Source organism: Anthonomus grandis, chromosome 10 (genome assembly GCF_022605725.1).
Source record: "Anthonomus grandis grandis chromosome 10, icAntGran1.3, whole genome shotgun sequence".
Lineage (NCBI taxonomy): Eukaryota > Metazoa > Arthropoda > Insecta > Coleoptera > Curculionidae > Anthonomus > Anthonomus grandis.
The window spans coordinates 9578681-9595683 of NC_065555.1; the positions used below are offsets into that span (position 1 = coordinate 9578681).

Here is a 17003-nt window from a genome sequence, read left to right on the forward strand (position 1 = left end):
TCAAAATTTGTAAAAACGAATAAGAGTCTACCACAAAAATTGAGGCGGCCATTTGTTAGATATTATTTAGCGAAACACATGTTGAGAGTAAAATACAGGGTTTTGGTTAGTGGTTAAACTGTTTTGTGATTTGAAACCCTATTTCATTTTAATTCAATTACTAATACGAACAAGATAAACATAGTAGCTAATATGAAAAAGTTAAGATGCAAGTATAATTAAATTGAATTTCGTCCATTGTACGATGTAATTGACTATCAGGAAAGTCATATAGAACAACAATACGTATTCAGCGTAAAAAATTTCTTGCACTATATGACCTTCCTAATATTCAAGTATAATGGCATAATCTTTAGGAGGTTTAGACTAAAATGTTTTAGAGGTATTGAGATGTATTACTCTTGTTAAAATAGGCGGTCTCAGTAACTAAGGGTATAGTATCATAAGATGTATTTTTTAAAATACTTTATGAAGCTCTTTCTAGAATTTTAAAAGTAAGTATTGTGTTTTGGTAAAATTTGTAAAACAGAGCTGGATATACTAAAGTACTCACTTAAAAATTATTAGAACTGGATTTATTGAGTAACGGCTTAAGTGCATCTGCTCATCATTAATAACACTTCCTTCTTCTCTAAATTTCCTATAAAGGAATTTTTTCCTACAAAAATCGTGTACAAGTCTATAGGCAGGTTACTAAATAGTTTTAATACAATGAATAACAATAAATCTTTTATATATCATTTGAAAAAAAAATTACTATTTATTAAAAAATCTATATATTTACTATTAGAAACTACCAGGATTGACAAAAATAACAAGAATATTTTTTTTCATTTTGTTATCTTAGACACTTTCCTATATTATCTAATTTAACCTGGCTAATCTAAAGTCTTTAAACTGTTCTTTCATTAAAAAGAGAACGGAGAAATAAAACAAAAGAGAAACCTTTCCAGAACAAAGGAAAATCTTAGGGTCAACGGGAAAGGAAGCGAACTGAGGCCAAATGAAAGAAATTCAATTCAAGTGACTACTACGATAATAGAATATTTGGGGCCCGAGGAGATCTGCCAAACCAAATATTGCCGGGGTAGTTTTGCGAATATTTATTTTTTTAGAAGCTGAATCTAATAGTTTTATCTTAGTTTAGAGCTATCTTTAGATGTGATTAAATTTTATGGATAAATAATAATGTTCAGTTAATTAGTATTTTGTATTAGTTTAGTTTTCAAAATTCCAGGCAAAAATAGACAAACAAATTTAAGATAAATTCGTATTTAAAAGATTTAAGGCCTTACTTATATTTCAAGAATAGCATTTAGTAATAATAAAAAGTAATTATAGTTTAATGAAAAATCCAAGATTTACTTTATTGGCGGGGTTGAATTAAGACGTTTTAGATAGCAGGATCATCATGGATAGCTGCTATCGGTTTTACAAGAGTTTTAGATAATAAAATAAAATATCGCCTCCCAAGATTAGTATACAAACCATTTATTGAATATATATGGAATGATCAGACATACTTTAAGGTGACTATCTAATTTCTTAATAGTCATAAAGAATAGTAAGAAGAACTTACCTTAAATTATTAAGAAGTATTTTATGATCAGAAGAAATTGTTCAGGTGGGGTCAAAATAAAATAAATTCCAGTTAAGTTATATGCCGACGTTTCGACTTTTATAAAGTAATTAGCAGGACACTATAATGGAGAGCCTCACCTTGTTTTTATATTAAGTCAAAGAGTTATATTGAAAAAATGGTTTCCGCATATGTATTTACCAAAATCTCGTCAATAAAAACTCATATATATATGTTCAGCTATATGTAGGAGAAGAAAATCCTCAAACTACCTAAATTTTTATGTCGGTTTTAATACCGACAATACCTGGTAAAGACGCAAAAGTTTCCTAATAGGTGTAATCTTAATAAAAAATTTAATAACACCTGAACCTTAGGGACGCATTTTAAAAAGCATAAAATGCATAGCTGCTATTATGCATTCTCGTATATTACAAAAAGATATACTTTCGCGAGTACTCAAGCTATAAATTGCGACAATAATATGAATATATTGCAATATTCTAACGTTGGATAAAATAAAAATGTATCTCCTCCTGCAATACTTCTTGTAGAGAAAAAAGTTTGTTTTGAAAATCATTTATAAAAGTTTTCTGGTAAGAAAAACCGTAAAACAAAAAAAATTAAAAATAAAATTAAACGGTTTCTCATTAATTAATGCCTTTATTCACTTGTATAATGAGTTTATAAAACATAAGGCCTTGTTTAGTTTAAAAATGCGTTGGTGTATACTATATGTATTTATATTATTGCATTTTACTTTTTGACTATGTATATAAAATTTATAAGTTTTATTACGTAATATATTGAAACTTGAAATTATACCCCTTGTGCTATCTTGTACGAATGCTAGTTTAAAATGGAGATTAATGGCACGCTTTGTTTGTCATTAGAAAACATCAGTTTTTTTTTTTAATTAAATTGAAACATCTGGTATTATTACTATTTAAGTTTTAAGAAACGATGACAAGTAATATATAAATTTTTCATTAAAAAATTATTCATTAATGTTCAAAATGAAAACCATTTACTTCTTGTAAAAAAGCCTTACAAAGCCTTGACAAAGCCTTAAACTATGATACAATTCTGCTTGTAAACTTCTTAAAACATTTATAGTAACTTTATTTCTGATCCTCTGTTTTCATTCCTCAATATTTCTGTAAAACTTTAATTTACGATCAGGATCATCCTTTAGCTGCTCCTAGTTTATTTAATTTTTTTTAAGTTTCTTTTTTCTGCGACTTTAGAATTTTTAAAATTGTTTTATGAAATACATCGTAATCCCGAGCTACTTGTCCTGCCGGAGTCATAGATAATTCTTAATTACACAGTAAAATATTCCGTTTGTATCCCCACTTATTGATGATTGTTATTGTCAAGGGATACTTACTTCTTGCTTGTCCATGAGTTCTGAATTGCTCCTTAAGTTTACTCACAGTACTTTGACACAGTGGGGGGCAAATCAGGATGGATTTATTGGAAAAGCGCCACAACTTCTATAGGTTTCTAAGCCCAATAATCGTTAAGATTTTAGTTTTTAAATGTTCTATTAAATATTTTGGTGTAAAAGAATACTCGCGAATAACTTTACCAAAGAACTTTTTTAATAATATCTACCCATTCTTTGATTTAATTTATCTCATTAAAACCTCTTTATCTGTGTGTTTATTTATTAAACAAAAATTTTAATTATTGTATTCGCCTAAAGGTTATCGTGGATCTACATAGATAATTTTGGGGCAGTTGAGATTTTTTTTGGTTTTTAATATTCATACCTCTAAATAGTTTTTTTTACATTTAAAGTCAAGGGTTAATTTATTTCAAAAAGAAAAAAAAAACCGTCAAATTCCTTTTAAAAGGAGCTTTCCAACGAGGTACAAAATTCTAGGGTGAATTTCAGTTAAAATCCCCAACCTGTAGAAGAGATTACTTAGGAAATTGATTATTAAATTAAACACAGATAAGAAATTTTTTAAAATAAATATAGTAGTAGTATTGTTTTCAGTATTAAGTATTATTTAATATTATATTAAAAGATTTTGTTAAAAATGCTATGTGGTAACGTATATTAAATAAAATATCTTGATGAACTAATAAATATATATGCGAACAGAAACTATAAGCAAAAAAAAACCTTATTAAAATAAAATGTAAGGATAAAAGTTCGGATTTTTCCTATGGTAATTTAATCGGCAAGTGAAAAATAACTCCGTAGCCATCAGTTAATTCTCCACGGAGTTTATGGTTTACCCTCCGTGATACTATCCTATTAGAGAAGCGGCGCACCGCAGCGTGCAAGACGTGCTAATCAAGGCGTCGTTAACTCTCGCACTCCTAATTTGAATTGCATACTCTGGGTATTAGCATGATGCTTGACTGGGTCCGGACGGACGACGCGACGGCACACAGCCATCGATCTGTAACTAATCTCTACGGACGCATCGCGACGCTTTTAAATACTGGATATAAATATTAAACAAATTAAAAAAATATTTTTAAGAATTTAACAAAATTTACTTAGGCAAAATTGAAATTAATTAATTTTTTCTTCTTATTCAAAGAGAAACCTTTAAGTAAATATTTAAGTACAAAGAAATAGCTATTTATCAATCGTAAATAATAATATGATAATTAATCTGAGATTTTTAATTAAAAATAGGCATAACTTAAGTGGATATGATACACAGGGCCTTAAAAGTTCCAATAAAATTATAACTTTATGGATCAAATGCTGCAATAAATACCTATATTATCTTAAACATTTTAGTTTACCAAGAAGAAATATACCATTAAAAAACTATAAGTAAAAAAAAATATAGAATTACTGAAAAAATTATGTTTTAAATAATTAACGGCAATTCAAAATTTTTAATACTTTATAAACTTCTCTGATTTATAATCCTTTCAATGGTTCATTAACAAAAAAAAATCTGGATAATTAACTATTAAATGAGACTGAAAAAATTTAAATGGACTAACATGTTAAAAATAGGCATATCTTAAATAGACACAATACATAATGTCTCAAAATTTTCATTCAAATTATTTAGGATGGTGCGCCAGATACCTTAAAAATGGTTAGATGTATAATTAGTTAGTTTTTTTTATATTTTTATCGAAAAGTGGAGTCTCTTTTTTCACAACAAAACTTCTTCATATTCAACCTAATAATGTTTAATATTTTTTAATCTACAATAACTTAAATTCCTATATTACCAAGAAACATTGTTTTGTTTAACAAGAAGAAATTAAGTAACCAAATGAACGAAAAAAAGGAAACTAGAATCTAAATTGGCATTGTATTTTTTAAACAATTAAGTATGTATAACCTCTAACAACTTCTCTGATTGATACTCTTTTCAACAGTACATTAACAAAAAAAATCTTGACAATTAACTAAGAGACAAAAAATTTAAGGGACCAACATATTATAAGCGGTACCTATCTATCATCTTTTAAAGATTATTGGACCAAGATATAATTACACCGATTGACATTGGCATAATTTTTTAATACACCAATAAAAATTTAAGACATAAAATAATTTTATTAAAAACACCGGTAAAACTTTTTAAATGTCTGCAAATTTATACATTTTTAAAGTTATATTAAAAGTAGAAAGGTCAGTACTCAGAAATACTTGGAATTTAAACTGAATGAGATTTGAATGTGAAATGGAAGTAAAGTTGTCATTTCAATTTTTAATAATGCGCGTATTTTGTAGCAGCTGAGCAAAATTTTCTCGATTGTAAGTATTGTCTGTCAAAAATGTTTTCTATCTTTGCGATAGATCGCATACGTATTATACCTGAAAGAAGTTCAGAGTTTATTGGATCCTAATTTAGGTTGTTGGATTCTATTTATATTTTCTCTGAAATAAAATAGCACACCCACGTCATATTTTATCATATTTAGGCTTGCAATGATTTGATTTTAAAATATAGATGTTAATTTCTCTAATGTTAATTCTCTATTAATGTAATCTCTTGTTAAGTTTGGTATATTGAAAAACTTATACGACTGGCAAATTTCTTTCTTCGGGGCTGAAATAACCTTACATTAACACGCAACAGAAAATCATAGACAACGCTTTAAATTAAAAAAAGATTTCTAAATTATGCCGACTTTTGAGCACTTAGAATTTAACTTAGGTCGATCGTACATTTTCGTACAAGTTCTTGTACTCCCGATTTGTGCTACATTTTCTTTGGCTCTGGAAATCACTGACTTTCACACTTCGTTTATGCCCAAAGATTATGTCTACAAAATCTAAACTAACTTCTTACCATCGAGTAGTGAAAAAATAGGTACAACTTACCATCATACCTCCTTGGTGAAGCCAAAAATCCTACTGGTCTTGCTTTCCTTGATATTTGCTTTGTTCAGCTAGTCCTTTCTTAAGTGAGTTTCTCTGTATGTGTTTTTTTTTACAAATGCTGGGAATTCCCAAGGAATATATTTAGCTATGTCGTTATTTTTTAGGCATTATTTGCATAGAAAATATTTCACGACACCAATTTTGTTAAACTAATAATTGAGTCTACATCGACCTGTTAGTATATTTGTTTGGATTTTACACATGTATATGTATTTTCTTGATAGTTAAGCATATTTAGAGATAAATTCTCTTTATTTATTTAGAAACGTTTTGGTCTGAAGCCTTTCTTCTGGTCATAAAAGAAATGCTTCATATTGTTTTTCATTTATTTAGTAAATCCGTATTTGTATTCCTATGGAATTTTTGAACTAGCCCAATATGTTTATTTATACCTTAAGTGAATAATGAGTCAAATGGTTATTTACTTACCATCCTGGTGTATTTGGGTCATTTTTCAAATTTAAACGGTATGTATATTTCAAACTTTTATACTTTTCCTTTTAACATCAATATTAATAATATATCTAGCTACCTGTATTTCAGTAAGTAGTTCGATTTCAATTTAGTTAATTACTGAATTTGTAACCCTATGTTGCGTCCCTATCACATCAGTTCCGCAGTGTTTCAATAGGCTTTGTTCCTTCTGTATTCGCTTTGATAACATTTTGGTTTTGGTTTTTTTTTTAAATCCATTATCGCATGAAAGCATACTTTTCAATTATTTTACGCCAGGTGTCCTTGAATTTATAGGGTTTAAATAATTAGGTTTTTAAAAATAAACCTTTACAGTTAATCATATAACGAGAAGTTAATTTTAGGTTTCAGTTCTTAATTATAAATTCAATAAATTCTAATTTCCATTGTTTATATCTATTTTTGATATGGAATTCCCAATATTTCACTACTGGAACTACTTTTACGAAAATTAATTAATTATTCAAATATATTTTAAATGAAAAGAGGGTAAATGTAAACCGGGTAAGCTAAAAATATTATTTTGCCATTCATAACAACAGATAAAAATATGTAACAGTCAGCAGGAAGCTGGAAAAAGATCCCCCAACTACTATCGCCAGTCAGTCTGGCGCCAGTTTAGCAGCGTCTCTAAACCGGGTTAGTTTTTGTGAGTCTGGGCGCCATTACAACTGTTTCATAGCTTTGGAGCCAACGAACTAAATGTTTTCCAACCGACCCCCCTCTGTTTGTCTTGTCTTTTATGATTAAGTGCTTGTTTTTCAGAACAAATAATAAACTATAATTTGATTGGATGTTTTTGTGAAATGATAAAATAAAAGCAATCATCACTTTTGTGTTTGAGACACAAATTATGAATACCTTTTAAAAAACAAGAAGCTGTTAATTTAGTAACATTTGCACTAGTTTTTATAACTAAATATCGGGATGCCTAAGAACTTGCTAACTTTAACGCAAAAATGGCAGCACTTGTCAAAAAAAGTCATTGAATATGGTTGTCTATGGTGTGTTGATCGAGCTGTTAAATATTTTTTTGTGATGTGTGTCATTTAACCATGCAGCTAGTTACAATCTTTATATTTTATTTTATTTGCAATTATTAATGTATCGCATATTTTTAACTACTCTGATAATTGTTTTAACAATATTCTTTATCCTTTATGTAAAATATACTCTTGCTGAAGCAATCTACAATTTTGTATTTATTTTTTTTTAATTTTATTAATTTATTATATTATTTCTTAAATTATTTATTTAATATTTATTTTTTCTATTTATATATTTTTTTCTTTTAATGTTATTTTATTTATAATATCTAGATATATCTAATTTATAGATATATCTAGAACATTTAAGACAGTGAGACACTTTTCACACCGCTGGGGTCTGTCAAGGCGACCTAATTCAATACAAGGGATATTGACCACAGAAACATAAGGGAATGAGACTAGCATTACTATTCTAATTAAAAATCTAAACTAAATACTTAGTCTTACATTTCTAAGGAAGGTAGTTAGATCATTCAATATTTTTTACATTTTCTAGTGCCAATAATTACATAATAATAATAATTACTTTACATTCCATGAGTAAATTAACCAGTAGCATTTACATTCCTTGAGTATATTTTTTACATTCCAAAAATATGTGATTTAGGTCACATGTAAGATTACAATTTATGCACAGATCAGTAGGTAATACTTTAATTTTGCCAAGGTGTGCTGGGTAGCAAGCATGTCCAAATATCATACGAATAATTATTATGTGATATGTATATATTATAATGTATTTACTGTACATTAGTTAATAATTTGCGCCACATTTAGGTAATCTATGACAAATTTATTACTATTTTGATATCTATGTATTTGTTGGAAATAAAAGTCATTATTATTATTATTATTATTATTAATTATAGTTGTTTTAAAAAGCCTTGGCACGTTTAGTTCACTATGCCAGTGTGCAGAAGGTATTTCTAGAACTAATAATTTGCAATAACTATTTGGCGATTATTTGCAATTTTTTTTTCAAATATCATTCCACTTAACATTTGTATCTTTTTCCTTATTATTGCGTTTATATCAATAAGATAAAGAAGATCTGTTAAATATTTGAAAAACAAAATTACTCAAATATATAATTAGTTGGGTGCTTTATACTATGATTTTTGCTCATTTCTACATGCGTTTTGATTATTTATCAATGAGAAAATTTGGTCAGCTAAAAACCAGCTTGGGAGATGATCAACGTACAGAATGTTCAAAAACTGCAAACACTGACTATCTCTTCGCTAAATACCAAATAGTTTTTAATCACTGTTAAATAAAAATAACAAAGATAGAAGAGGCTATGACTATCTTTAAAGAACGTGTTCCTCAGATATTAAACGATATTTGTAATTAAGGCCTGAGGAAGCTGTCGCACGTTGTATCAAAGGTGTGTTCAAATGAACATTCTCAACATTCTGTGGACCCAGTTTCTTTATCTACATCTATTAATGAGAATTTACTTTCGTAGACAAAACCTGGATACAACATTATCTGCCGTCAATAAAAATACAGTCAATACAGTAGACTCCGAAGGAAAAATCGGCTTCAAAAAACCAAATAATGTTTTTTCACTGGGAAAGTGGTGACGACTATTTGGCATTGTTATGCTGTTATAGTAATTGAATATGTTTTTATATAAATATTATTATATTATAGAAAATCCATGGTTTTTAAAAAGCAATTATTTGAATAATTTGAAAATCTCCAAATCTAGGACAGGTGGCTTCTTTTTATCCCCTTATCTAAAAATTCCGCATTAGTAAGCTATAGATTGTTATGGGATCCGTGAGACTTGCTAAGAGGGATCCTCCCTAATCTCTGTAATCGCTAGCCAATGGTACCTTTGGTGAATTAACTCTTTAGCAGTCATAATTGAAGCTTATTTTAGTTTCATCCTATGTTCGAACCCGAACAGACCTAACGTCCAATTTAACGCTCGACAGCACCAAATAAAAGAAAGATACATAGTATTTGATACTACGTAAAGATACATTGTCAATGAAAAAGTTGTTCGTCTCCAAAAAAACCTACAAAATGCAATTAAAAAATTATCTTGGCCGATAAACCGTTTCTTAGTTATAGCGTCTCAAACCTGTCTCCGTAGAATTTCTATTGTAATCGATAATAATTTTATTAGATTTTCAAACTTTGTTTACATTATTATAAAATTATGCACTCCACTTACTACTATGAATTATTATCGCAAAATGGTGATTTACACGTCAGTACAAGTAACAAGTAAATAAACAATTGCACCTATTGTAAATGTGTGAAACAATAAACAACAATTTTTTTCGTACTTTATTATAAAATGAAAAAATCTTATGTAACCTTATCAAAGTGAGCAAGCATAATAATTTAAAAGTAAGAATGAGAAAGAACTTAAATTATTAAACATGAATTAATAGGTAATGACAAGTTAATTTCACTGTAATTATAACCACATAACAGTGATAAGCGCAACAAGCTGACAGACCAAGGATTAATGTAAGTACAAAATATTTTAAACGCAGATTATCATGAAAGAAACAACTTTCATCGAATTATTTTACAGTTTGCCAACAAGGAATATTCTAACAAGATAATAATTTTTTTTTTTATTATAAATGTTATACGACTGCGCATGAAAATTTTTTTATATCTCTTTTGACCAATGAAGTTAATATTCATATACTATTTTCTTAAATAATCATATATTATTTTTAACTTTCTTATTATTATTATTATTATTATTATTATTATTTATAATTTTGCAATTAAAAATATTTTTTTTAATGTAAATATGGAAGAACATTTTTAAATATTTTGACTATGAAAAAACTTGATTTGATCATACAAAGCAAAATGGTCGTAATTATACACGCTATAACAAGGGAACGGTTTATCGGCCAAGAATTTTTTTTAATGAATTTTGTAGGTCTTTTTGAGACGAACAACTTTTTCATTGACAATGTTGCACTAAATAATTTTTTTTTGGTTACTTTGGCGTCATCTCCTTTTTGTAATTTTCATCGCAGCAAGTGGACTTAATGAGAAGAGTTGTAGAAAATGATTAATACCTAATTAATATATTCTACCATTAAAGAACTTTTAATAGTAGAATATTTAAATATGTAAGATGCTTCAAATAACTTTTGACATCACATTTATTCTATGATCTGGTATATTAAAAGAAAAACATTAAATGAGAAAAACATCCCATATATTTTAGCACAATAGACTCTTTGGGTAGATAGTTTATATTTATATATTTCACAAAACAAAAACAGCGTATACAGTTAAGGTAAAAAAATATTTAAAAACTCATACTAAATCTGAAAATAATAATGACTGCCAACCATAAATCAAACAATTTCGCATTAGCCTCTCCCAAAGAGTCCGGTGCTACTTTAATGCTGCATTAGTCGGGCAAATATCCCAGGGATTCACTTTACTAGAATAAACGTCAGAAAGTATATTAATGATTTTCTTCAATTATCAATTTTCCGAGTTTGACTTACTGTCTGCGCCGCCATTAGTGAGATAGAAGTGCTTCCTTCTCTAATGGCGTTTGTTAGTAAGATTGACGATCAGATTACACGCGAATCCGTCGCAGCAGAGAGTCGGAAAAACTGTAACCGACCTTCTCGGATTGTCCACGGAAATGCGGCAACAATGTTAAAGGGCAATAAAAGGGTCCGGTTTCAAAAGGGAGAAACAATATCCGTCCGTTAATCGTTGGAAATAATTCCATTTAGCTGAGAAATATTTTATAAAATATTCTGCAACGGTTTTTTATCTTTTCATTGTTATTTTTTTGGAAGTCAAGACGAATATTGGTCTGGTGATGTACAACAGAAAAAAGAATGTAAAATAAAAGAACCACGAAGTCAAAGTAATTTTTCATGACAATTGAAGTTTACTTTTCAGATTGTAAGCATCTCTTGTTCAAAAACTAAAATACGTGACATCAATAACAAATTTTGTAATTTTTTTTGTCTTTTTATTATTTTATAAAAATAACAGAAAAGAAAGAAAAAGGTTTTACCTTCGTATTCCGGTTCTCTCTTCTTCATCACCTTATTATACATATATGAAGAAATTAAGAATTTTTCCTGGTTTGGCCAGATTCAAATATTTATAATTATATCATTAATTTATAGTCAATTAATATGCAAAAGTATATATACTTTATCAAGTATAAAGAGTTACAAATTATTTTTGTAAAGATAAGGTCATTTTCATGCTGACCATAATGATTGCAAATTTCTTTCGCTTCAAAAATTGTAGTAAAGAGGGCTTTTGAGAGTTCTTGGATCTATCACTTAAGATCCTTCATTAGATCTAAAGAGTGTTTCAATAGGAGCGCAAGATTTCAGTGTTCAGTAAAACATGATTTTCTGTGGCAAAGTATTGAAATATTTATTGATTTAGAAAACATACGCTTAACAATTATGCATAAAATAAGATAACTGGTAAATAATTCTACGGCTTTGCTGGCATATTCGGGACTTCAGATAACCCCACAGCCTAAAGTCTAAAGGCATTAAATTTGAAGAGCGTGGAAGCCAATACTGGTCACCAAACCAAGAAATGACCAGGAGAAACTCAAGATCCTAAATGTTTCATGGGCGGTATGATATATGGTACCGTCCTGCTGAAACCACATGTCGTCAAGCTTCCAGTTGAGGCGCAAGAAACTGTCTTATTCTAGCACAATAACATTCGCCATTCATGGTTACTGCATTACCTTCTTCGTTTTTGAAGAAAAACAATCCAACTATTCCTCCAGATCATAATGCACCCCATACTGTGACGCGTTGTGGATGCATTGCTTTTGATAAATCATTCGAGAATTTTCTAAGCCCCAAATGAAATAGTTTGGCTTATTAACAAAGCCTTCAGGTAAAAATGAGCCTCATCACTGAAAATATCCAATTGGTGAATTCTGTTCGCTGTTCATGGTCTGATGGCAGGAGTTTTTGAGTCAGTTATATTGCCTAGGCATGCAACTGTCCATCTTTAGTGTTTATGTCCAATTCTTGTGCTCGGTGACAAATTGACGTCTCTTGCCTTTCTGTCATATTCTCACGAACTGCCGTAATGTTTTCTTCTAAACGATCTTACTATCCAAACCAGTACTTTCGAATTGGGTATTCTTTTCACAGTAGATGAATTAGGAACATTATTTTGACCGGACATTATAAGTACTTAAATAGTGGCAATAATAGCTAAACTTTCACTATTTCGATAATAATTTTTGACAATCAGGATACGTTGTTCTCCCGTGTGATCGTGACGACATTATGACTGTCAAACATGGCACATAATTCAAATATTGCGTTCTTAGTGAAGCATCCTTTATAAATTTATCGTGAAATGGTTAACGTTTTGTGACTTTACACCGAAAATCAAAAATTCAAGTGCAACTGGATAGAATCCAACGCCTCGCATGTCTAAGCATCTATACGAACGGCCCCCAACAAAGCATTTGATACTCTGCAAAAGCTTTCGATTTTATAATTTTTAAATAATAATAAATAATAAGAACTACGTACATGCTACAGGAATACTGGAAAAAAAGTAAATTATTTTGTTACTTTTCAAACCAATATACGGAGCTGCAAAAAAGTTAGGGGTTCTAAAAAAGTAAAAACTAACGCAACGAGCGCCCTTTACAGAAAACATGAACACTTTTTAAAAGACTCGTATGTTTGAAATTTGATGTCAGTATGTCAATTGGTTCAGGACATATGAGAAAAAAACGATAAATCAAATAAAACCTCCTTGGTAAACTACAGGCTGTCGAGAATCTTCTTTTAATAAATACTATTGGCACCTGTGATAATAAACTATAAGATTATTGTGACTTAATTATGCAGATGGCAAAATTTTGCATTATTAAATAATAGGCTAAAGTAGCCATGTTTATGCCTATTTTTCATTGGACAGTGGCTCGAAATAAAAATTGTTTTATAAATAAAGTTTATTTAATATATTCATTCTTTCTACCATTCTTTCTTTAAATTTCGGACTAAGCATTAAAAATCTAAACTAAATAGTAAAAGTAATAAACGACTCCATTACGGCATCTGTCATAGGTTAGGCCTAAACAGAAAAATAGAATATATTTTTTAGTATTGGTTCTTGGAAAACTATTATATAGACCTAACTTCTAGAATCTTTTAGTATTTATTAAAGCTTCTATAAAACTTTTCCATACAACCAACGAATTACAGGAGCTTGAATTCTACCTAACATCTTGGAGATCTTTGTGCACCAGCCTTGATTCTTTTCGCAATATCTTTTATTCCCGTTGAGTTAGGATCATACAATAAAGTTCATCTGGTACATGCCATTGTTCTGTTTCACTTTCACAAAAGGTCATTAAGGCCGATTGTTTAAAATACTAAATAGTGATTTAGGGCTTTATGAATTATTTTCCATGTCCGTATTTTGCTAGAGATTATGCATTTTTACTTTGTTTTGGTCAGCTATTGTTAATTTGAAGGTAATTTTAAAAATTTGTGAACAAATTGTAACCAATTTGTGACGAATTTGTAAAAAAAATGCTTATAATTATTGATGTATCCCCTTAAACTTTATTACAAATTATTTAAATCATATAAGCCGTATATTCCGGCTCGTGATTAAAGCATTCTAACTTCCCGTTCTAAATTTGAGTAGCGTATTTATATTTCTTGGTGTAGTTTACCATAGTTAAACTCATTAATCTATCTAGATATTTAGGTATGATTTAATTATCATTAACACGCATTAATTTATTATGTCATTATGTAAAATATTTTGAATACCCTTTACCCTTAAATTGTTAAATTTTAAATAGATTAGTAAGATAGTTATTATCTCGCTAAAACTAAAATAAAACAAATAATATTTGTTACACGTAAAACATATACAAAACTCCTAATATGTACTACTTACAGTTCAATGATAAAATAAATTTACTAAACAATCGCGTCGCAGTAACAGACTCTCGATTACCATAAAACTGCCGACATTTTCCTCGTTGTTAAGCCCTTTTTATCGTCACTTTCGCAAACTAAGCAGTTCTTGAGGCATTTTATTAAACTGCTCCTGAAGATCGTCGACGAGTTGTTGGCTGAACGACAATATTCCAATAAACCGATGTTTTGCCGACTTTACATCCCTTTTCTTGAAATCAGAGGATGAAGAATTTTATGTTATAGACGGACTATATTACCGCTTTCAGTTCATCTTATGTTCCCGGCAGTATAACAAAGACGCTTGTTTTTATTAAAAATGTGCTCAAATTTAATTTTTAGAAATATTTTCAGTGCTGTAATAGTATACACATTTAAAATGTTCTATCCTTAAATTAGAAAATATTGATAAATTATTTTAAAAGAAATATGATGGCATAAGATATGAAAAGAAACCGGGGGCAGTTCTAGAGGCTATTTGTTACATGCATATTTATGTGCATGATCTATAAACTCATAAGGTGCCTCAGCATGCTTTCTTCAACAAAAACAAATAAACCTAAAAAATATACTCCCAAATTGGGACTTTAAGATAAACATCATTTGTTTTGAGAAAGTTAGTTTTAAATGAAAATTAGCGATGTGTTTGTTTTCTGTATTGCGATTGTGACCTAGTCTATTTTATGGTTATTTTATTCTCTATGGAGGTCATTTGTTTGTTTAGCATATGTTTGTACTCTTTGACTAAATAACTTATTTCTACTATGTTTAATGCTTGCAGTACTTTTCTGAGAAGTGTTTTTTTTTCTAGTTTAGGATTATAATTTAGTACATACAAAATAACATTTTTTTTATTACGACCTGAAATTATGTAACGACTACAGCTCATAGCAAATAAATGCTATGAGCTGTAGAAACAATAAAAATTAAGACCATTCGCAGCTTTTAATTTTTTTTAAAAGACTCTCGAATTCCGACTTTTCAGATAATCATTCTCTCCTGACAACGCTAAGTAGAGTTAGAATTTTGAGAAGCTTGAAAGTAAATATTTAAAAAAATGCAGCCAATTCACATTTCGATGCCTGGATAGTACTTGTACTACTTTAGCACTCCTTTAAATCTTGCAATCAAACGAGAGTAAGTGAATCATTTTCATTTAAAATCTTAGTATGATAATCTTTAGAGCCTTAAATACGAGTTTACTGTCTGGAGTGGTATTAGACTACACATGGTATTGAATGAATTGCCAGAGGTAAAAAAATTATACATTTAAGCCCTCTGGCTCTATTTTCTAAGAATTTAAAAACTCTTGATTGTTTTAAATATTGTTGTCCTAATGATGTCCTAAACTTATTTTTAGGCTCTATATTTGATTTTTGAATCTTTGTTTTATAACATGCATCTTATTCTTTTCAGTTGACTGTGACAATTGGCAAGAATGGTGGACTTATGATGGAATATCTGGTAAGATTATATTTTTTTAAGCTTATTTTTAAATTGTATTAGTACCTTTTAATACTGGTAAATAAATGAAATCCTTGTATTTTTTAACAATCTTTCCGTGACTAACTAAATACATGTATGCGTATTCCTTTAATCTTGCTTATAAAGTCCATGGAGCAGCCTGCAAAGATTTTTAATATGACTGTTGTATGCATTTCGTTATATTTTTTATTAAAGGATTAGCTTTGTTTCTTTACGTTTTCTGAACTCTGTGGCACCATCTAAAAGACATGCTTCAAAACATGAAATAAGGTATCTAGTATCCACTTTTGATGGGAGTACTCTTATGTGATAAGAGTTTATTAATATCAGATCCCTTTAGATGTATCCCTTGGCAATAATTTGCTAGTTCCATCTATCTTAATTTTTATTCTTATATTCGTGTTATAGTACCGTTCCTTTACCAAAACTGATATCTGTTGGTAATATTCTCCCTGAAATGTTGCCTCTAAATTTATAATCATGATACTATGGAAATGGTAAAATTCTATTTAATCGTGATCTTCTATTCGATTATAGATAACAGCTTTCTTAGTTTTATAGTACATGCAGTGACTCGAGCTGTTATAAAAGTGCGCCCAATAAGAGGAGACTATGCTGACAAAATGCTTTTCGCTGCCAGAAGTATTAATTAAGAGTTGTTTTTTATGTAGTTTTAAGACGGTCATATAGTGGGCATTCAGATTTATTAAGCCATTATCCCTGATATATTAAGAATTAGGGATCATCAGCTAGATTCCTTTTTGAAAGTTTTACATGATTAAAATAGTAAATTTAACACTTTAACATTTTCTTAAGTGAAAACTCCTTAAGGCTAAGAAGAAACTTTTTTAAATACCCAAATTGTTTTTCTTAAATAACCATAAAATAATTTTTAAACTAAAAAAATGTAAAATCCCGCTTTTTGTGTCATGATCTGAAAATAAATACCAACGATTTAACAAACAAAATACAATACAATTTTTCAACCTTTTGTTCGTAAAATTAATAGTTTTACAAGGACGTAAGGCTTAAGAAATTAAAAGTAGGAAAAATAAAATTTAATTTAATGGTGGTTAATGAACTTGCGATATAAT

The 17003-nt window shown here is 29.0% G+C and overlaps 1 protein-coding gene across 3 annotated transcripts in view; it reads left to right on the forward strand.

Annotated features, from left to right (window-relative positions):
• LOC126740910 (carbonic anhydrase-related protein 10) overlaps positions 1–17003 on the forward strand; it is a 340228-nt gene that overhangs the window by 89222 nt on the left and 234003 nt on the right. For 2 of the 3 annotated variants that reach the window (XM_050447094.1, XM_050447095.1), the window contains exon 3: positions 15841–15888. In XM_050447094.1, the coding sequence (XP_050303051.1) occupies positions 15841–15888 (48 nt within the window). Of the gene's footprint in view, positions 1–9832; positions 9968–15840; positions 15889–17003 lie in introns of those variants that run through there. The other variant, XM_050447096.1, reaches the window with a different exon arrangement.